Genomic DNA, 6,000 nt, shown 5'->3' with positions numbered 1-6,000 from the left:
AGGAGGAGGGGGAGGAGAGGGGCAGGAAAGGAGTGGAGGAACTTACCGAGGGGGTGGGTTGTCTGACCCACCCAGATATGGGTTCAAGGCCCCTTGCACAGCAGCCTCTGCCCTGCACCCAGCTCGCCATCGCAGGAGTGTGTGAGAATGAAGACCCTCGGGCCAGGTATGTGAGGTGGGCTCAGCCTTCTGAGCCTCCTGCACTAGGGGTGGGGGCTTTGTGAGGATGCTGGGAATTCTTGCCATCACAGGCTCACAGGCTACATCCCAAAGTGACCCGCGCTGTTTCCTTCTGGTGCCACACAAGCTCGAAAAGCGACAGAGATGTCGACATGTAAACTGAACCAAGTTTCCTCTCAGGTGACATCTTCTGGTCAAAGGCTGCTTTCAAGGACAATCATCATCGTCACCATCATCATGTTGGAAGACAGAAATCTGCCCGTGGGAAAAGAAGGAGCTCGCCAATTTCCCTTTCAAAGACGCAAGGGTGCCCTTTAGGGAACAGTGATGCTAGATAATGACGTGGTTCCTTTTTCAAACTGCTTTTTGGTTAGACAAGAACTGCAACTCTGGTTGGTTATTTTTTTCTTCCTGTCTTTCTGAGCACGGGCCGTTTTCCCCAAACTTGAGAGCTCGTTGCATCTACAGTGAGCGCCATGCCATTCCACAGCGCACCACAGGCACGGCCACCTCTAGATCTCGTCAGTCACTGGAACACCCAGACGGTTCTGCCCGTGAAGGTGGCCACCTGGGACCCACCAGGCGCCTCCCAAGGGACTCAGGGGTCCTGGCTATGGACAGCACTAGGTGGCCGGCCTGTAATTCCGACCAGCCCCAAACAGGCTCCTGCAGCAGGCTCGCAGCCAGAGGCACCCTCTGCAGCCACGTCAGCCCACACCCCGCAGCCAACTCGTTTAAAAACGTCCCCAAGTCGGCAGGTGACACTGGCATGCACAGGTGTTTTGATTAGTTATAATATCCTTAAAGAAAACCAAGGAGTCAGTCTGGGATCAAATTGACAACAGCGACTCCAAACATGAGAAGGGAACCTGAGGGGCGGCGAGTTTACGCTGACGGGCAAGAAAGGCCGCAGGAACGGGGGTGAGGCCACACTCTGCGAACACATCAGTGTCGCTGACTTGTGTCGGCAGAAACTCGGATCGGTGTACGTTCCGCTGTGTACATTCTCAACACCAAAATAATTAAGACAGCTGTTCGGCTTTAAGCACTCACTCCACCCAGATGTTAGGAAAATTAAGTTTAATGCAGGTGGTTCGGTTTGTAGAGAATCTCACAGGCACTCAGATGCCCTGTCAGGTCGGTGGGACGGGATGTTACCCGGGCCCTGCTGTGCAGCCCCTCCCCGCCACCTGGCCCTGTGCCTGCCGCACCCTCCTGGAGGAAGGACTTTGCGGATCCGAGCAGCACATGATTTAGTGCAAAGGCTCCCTGCGGCGGCTCCCGGGGCCACCTGCTCACTCAGACCCACCTGGGGAAGCAGCCCCACCCGGCGAGCCCCACTGATGCAGCGTCGGGGCACATGGAGCAGGAGCCGACCAGAGTCAAGAGCACGGTGGCACAGCCGAGGGTTTTTTGCTTTCTGTACCTGATTTGGGTTTTTCGAGGTTTCTCTTCTGGTGGCCCACAAGGGTCCTGACAAGTCGCTCTGGCCACTTGTCTGCCTGGGAGGCAGGGGGAGGGGAGTGGGGATGACCACCCTCCAGGGTGAGACCAGCACTGCCTACTCGTCATCCTCAACATTGGGGCCTACATCCTGGGTCCTCAGCATCTGCCATTACTCAAAGGCCCCTTCCACTCACCGAAGTGCCCACTGTCCCCTGTCCACAGGCTGTGCCAAGATGCTGAGGACAGACAGGAGACCGAGGACTGTGCTGGGACACTGGGGACAGAGAGAGGGGGCTGAGGGCTGTGCTGGGACACTGGGGACAGGCAGAGGGGGCTATGCTGGGTTGCTGTGGACAGACGGAGGGGGCTAAGGGCTGTGCCAGGATGCTGGGGACAGAGGAGGCCGAGGGCTGTGCCAGCATGCTGGGGACAGACAGAGGAGACTGAGGGCTGTGCCGGGACGTGGGGGACAGACAGAGGGGGCTGAGGCCTGTGCCCGGACACTGGCTGCCGGGGCGGGGGGATGCAGAGCTTGGTGGCGGTGCAGCAGTCAGCGAGCGGAGGCGCGGCTGCACGCTGGCTGGGCGGCACAGAAAGGGTGGGGTGGGAAGGTGAACCCTCCAAGTTTGCTCCTGGCAGCACTGCCATCCAGGGGCTGAGGATCTCCCATACCACTGGGGGTGGGTAAAGTCACACCATAGGTGGTTCCAGAAAGGGTGCTGGGGAGCCCCAAGGAGGCCTCCAAGAGCCGAATGATGGGCCCCACACCCAGGACGACCTGACCAAGCTGGACACAAGAGGCACAGGCACGTGAGGGGACGCAGCACCTACCTAAGTGCACACACAGGAGGGGGAAGCAGAAAGACACGGGCTGTGCCGCGCGTCCCCTTTGCAGAAACAAGTCTCAGCCCTTTTCTCTCCTGTGCTGAAGATGCGGGAACGGCAGGTGAAGCCTCCCGCGCCTTCTGTGGAACGGTGGGGCAGTAAGGCTTCCAAGGACCCGGCCTCCCTGCCGAGGGGAGACTGGGGCCACAGGTGTCCCCGAACCAGGAAGGGGCCACATGCACGCCTCACATGTCCACGAAGACCATGAAGCACCAGCCCAGGCCGCCGACCAGCAGCACAGTCACGTGGATGCCGTGGATGAGCAGCTCGTTGAGCAGGCGGAAGTCGACGCGGCGGCGGCCGAGCAGCAGCAGCACCACCGACAGCTTGAGCTGGAAGCGCAGCAGTGCGCGCACGCCGACGTACTGCAGGCAGAAGAGGGCGGCGAGCGTGCCCCACAGCGCCGCCGTGAACAGGCTGCAGCTGAAGTACAGCAGGAAGCGGATGAAGCCATAGAGCCAGCGCGTCTTTAGGTAGACGTCGAAGTTGTTGTACTTGGTGCGCACCAGGTGAGAGGCGCGCACCGGTCCGCAGGCCGCGTGCAGGCAGGTGGTGTGCGGGCCGTGGAAGGAGCGCACCCGCCGCGGGATGGGGATGACAGGCATTGGGGCCCTGTGGCGCGAGCTCGGCCAGGTGGCAGTCAGCGTAGGCGTCATGGGCCCCTAGGCCTGGGAGCCCACGGCTGAGGCTCCGGGGAAGTGCTGGCCTGCAAGGGAGAGGGCAGGAGAGGGGGCAGTCAGCCGGGAACACCCTGGCCAGAGTGTGGGCCCTCCCTGTCACAAACGCCAGAGGATACTGAGAAGGGACCCACCGACGTGCAAGACCAGAAGCACCCAGTCCATTCCCAGTGCTGGGAAGAAGGGCCAGGACCTCCCCCAGCCGGGGTCCCCAGGCCCATCCTGACAGCTGCAGCAGGGGGCATGAGCCAGGTAGGGCTGCGAGAGGCCTCATGCAGGCCACCCTCACTCTCCGATGGCTCTGCACGGCCCCACTGCTCGGTTCACCCCGTGCTTTTACTTCTCATGCTCCCTGCCAACTGGGGCTGCTTTACCCGGAGATCACAGGCCTCCACGGTCCCTCACAGGGAGCCAGAGAGGACCAGGACAGAGGCAGAGGGTGCCTCCAGCTGAAGAGAACTCAGGGCGCGGCCAGGTGACCAACTAGGGAGGGAGGGGTTCACCTCTGCAACTCCACACGCCACTGCTGGGGGCGGGGCCAGGCCGTGGGGGCGGGGCCAGGCGGGGCCAGGCCGTGGGGGCGGGGCTCAGGGTCCCCTGCTGGGCCTGAACGCTCGTGTGACATCACCACCTTCCCAGGGTTTAGCAAGCGGTCTAATAAAGGCAGTGGGACGACAGCAGGTGTTGTCACCATGGGCACAGGCCACCACCGACCATGCCTATTCTATTTGCCAGGGGCTCTCAGGAATAAAAGGGGCCCTGGTGGTGCAGTGGTTAAGCGCTTGGCTGCTAACTGAAAGGTCTGCAGTTGGAACCCACCAGCTGCTCTGAGAGAGAAAGATGTGGCAGTCTGCTTTCATGAAAATTACAGCCTTGGAAACCCTATGGGACAGTTTTACTGTCCTATAGAATCACTAAGAGCAGGAATCAATATGACAATAGTGGGCTTTTTTTTTTTTCTCTGAGAAACAGCAGATGGTTCTGTTTTCCCCTAATAAATGATCGCCTAAGTCATTTGTGGATGGAACTAAAATACTACAAGCACAGGAAGTGTAAGCCCTGGGGAAGGCCAGTGACAGAATGAGGGGCCACTGCTAAGGACGCTGCCCAACTTCAGTCCGGGTGCCGCGCTCCTGCTAGCTACCCCCGGCGGCCACCCCAGGCACAGGGAGTGCCCGTGACCCGCCCGGGCCTCCCCCACCACCTCCCTAGGGTGTCCTCGCGCCTGCTTTCGCCCTCTTTCTCCCGGGCATCCCATTTCTTTATTCTCCTCTGACGAGAGCACTTATACAACGCCACCTAATCCAAGGGGGGAAACCCTGGTGGTGCAGTGGTTAAGAGCTATGTATGGCTGCTAATCAAAAGGCCAGCACTTGGAATCCACCAGGTGCTCCTTGGAAACCGTATGGGGCAGTTCTGCTCTATCCCATAGGGTCGCTGTGAGTTGGAATCAACTCAACAGCAACGGGTTTGGTTTGGTTTTTTGGTAACCCAAGGGGTGGCCGCGTTACTGAAGCTTCACCGCACGTCTCAAGCCTGCCACTGCCAAGGAAACCACAATGCCCTCTCCCTCCACAGCGCTGAGGGGACCGGGCCACAGAGGCGGCGCTGTGCCGGCGGGGCCAGCAACGCCCTCTCACCTGAGCGTCACTCACAGATGACTGGGCTCTTCCACCACGACGTGATCACAGTGACTAGTAAACTTATCGTTTTAACTCACTGCACAACCCTTCAAAGCCTCCTGCACAGTTCACGCTAACCAAGGCCTTGTGCATCCACGCGAGGACCTCACCTGGGCCCTGCCCACCACTCCCTCCTCCCCCCAAAAGTCACCGCTCGAGGAATTTGTGCCTACAAGTTTGTCCCGGTCCAGTTCAGGGCAGGTAACGGTGGCAGTGCGGCACTTGGGGTGGGGGGACAGCTGAAGAGCCCACAGCAGGGCCCTCATTTTGGAGTAGACTCGGGTCGAGTCCCCAGGGCTTTACCGCCTGATCCCCAACAAGAATAATGTCTTCCATGGGCCACAGGAGACCTAGGAGGCGTAATTGCTTGTGTGTGGGAGGCACTTTAGATCCCCAGATAAACAGCTATAATCAGTGCTGGGTCTGAAACCAGCGATGGCCGCATTTCGGCCTGCTCCCCTCTAACAGGGGCGGTGCCCGCAGCTCCCCGGGACCCACAGGAGGCCCCGCGCTCGGGGTGTCGGCAGAGCGGGCCCCAGGCGCCGCTCCTGGAGGCTGCCGGGATCAGGACCACGGTTGGCCTGGGTACGCCCGGCCCGGTCCCCGAGCCGTCGCCGGCCTCTCGGGGCTGGCACACCGGGTGCACATCCGGCAACTCGCGGGCCCCCAGCCACTTCCGGGTCCCGCGCGCCCCGCCCGGCCCGTTGCCCTGGAGACAGCCCGCCGGTCCCGCCACCACTTCCGCCCCCGGCCGGCCGTTGCCCTGGACGAGTTCCCCAGCCGCCCTCGGCCTGCTCACCGGGTGCCCTCTCCGCGGCGGCGCCGGCGTCCGGAGCCACTGGGGAGGCCGGCGACGATGCTGGGGGCTGGAGCTGCGGGCTCCCCTCTTCCTCGGGGCGCGAAGAGCAGGGCGGCCGCATGGTGCCGAGGGCGCGCAGCCCCGCGCGATCAGTGCGAGGGCGCGGGGCGCCAGGCTAGGCGGCCGCCGGGGTCCGGTCTCACGCGTCCCGGCCCGGGACCGCCCCGTAGGCGAAGGGGCGCTGGGACCCGGCCGGCGGCAGCGTTTGGCCCAGCGTGGGCGCCGTAGCGCGTCCCTCTGCGGCCACCGTAGAGTCCTCCTCTCACCCCGC

General features: G+C 61.9%; 1 protein-coding gene across 1 annotated transcript; it reads right to left on the bottom strand.

The window, feature by feature from the left end:
• Positions 1-2,215: 2,215 nt before the first annotated feature.
• TMEM250 (transmembrane protein 250) lies at positions 2,216-5,858 on the bottom strand. The gene is made up of 2 exons (XM_023742649.1): positions 5,670-5,858; positions 2,216-3,217 (listed from the first exon to the last, which is right to left on the bottom strand). The coding sequence occupies exon 2, from the start codon at positions 3,165-3,167 to the stop codon at positions 2,697-2,699; it is 471 nt and encodes a 156-aa protein (XP_023598417.1). The 5' UTR covers positions 3,168-3,217; positions 5,670-5,858; the 3' UTR covers positions 2,216-2,696.
• Positions 5,859-6,000: the final 142 nt, after the last annotated feature.

The sequence above is a fragment of the Trichechus manatus genome, unplaced genomic scaffold (genome assembly GCF_000243295.1).
Source record: "Trichechus manatus latirostris isolate Lorelei unplaced genomic scaffold, TriManLat1.0 scaffold00214, whole genome shotgun sequence".
Lineage (NCBI taxonomy): Eukaryota > Metazoa > Chordata > Mammalia > Sirenia > Trichechidae > Trichechus > Trichechus manatus.
The sequence above is the reverse complement of the archived record's forward strand: the minus strand, read 5'-3'. Positions and strand labels throughout refer to the sequence as shown.

What these genes read in the sequence shown, in the direction of transcription:
- TMEM250 (XM_023742649.1), bottom strand. Translation starts at nt 3,167, where the DNA reads ATGACGCCTACGCTGACTGCCACCTGGCCGAGCTCGCGCCACAGGGCC.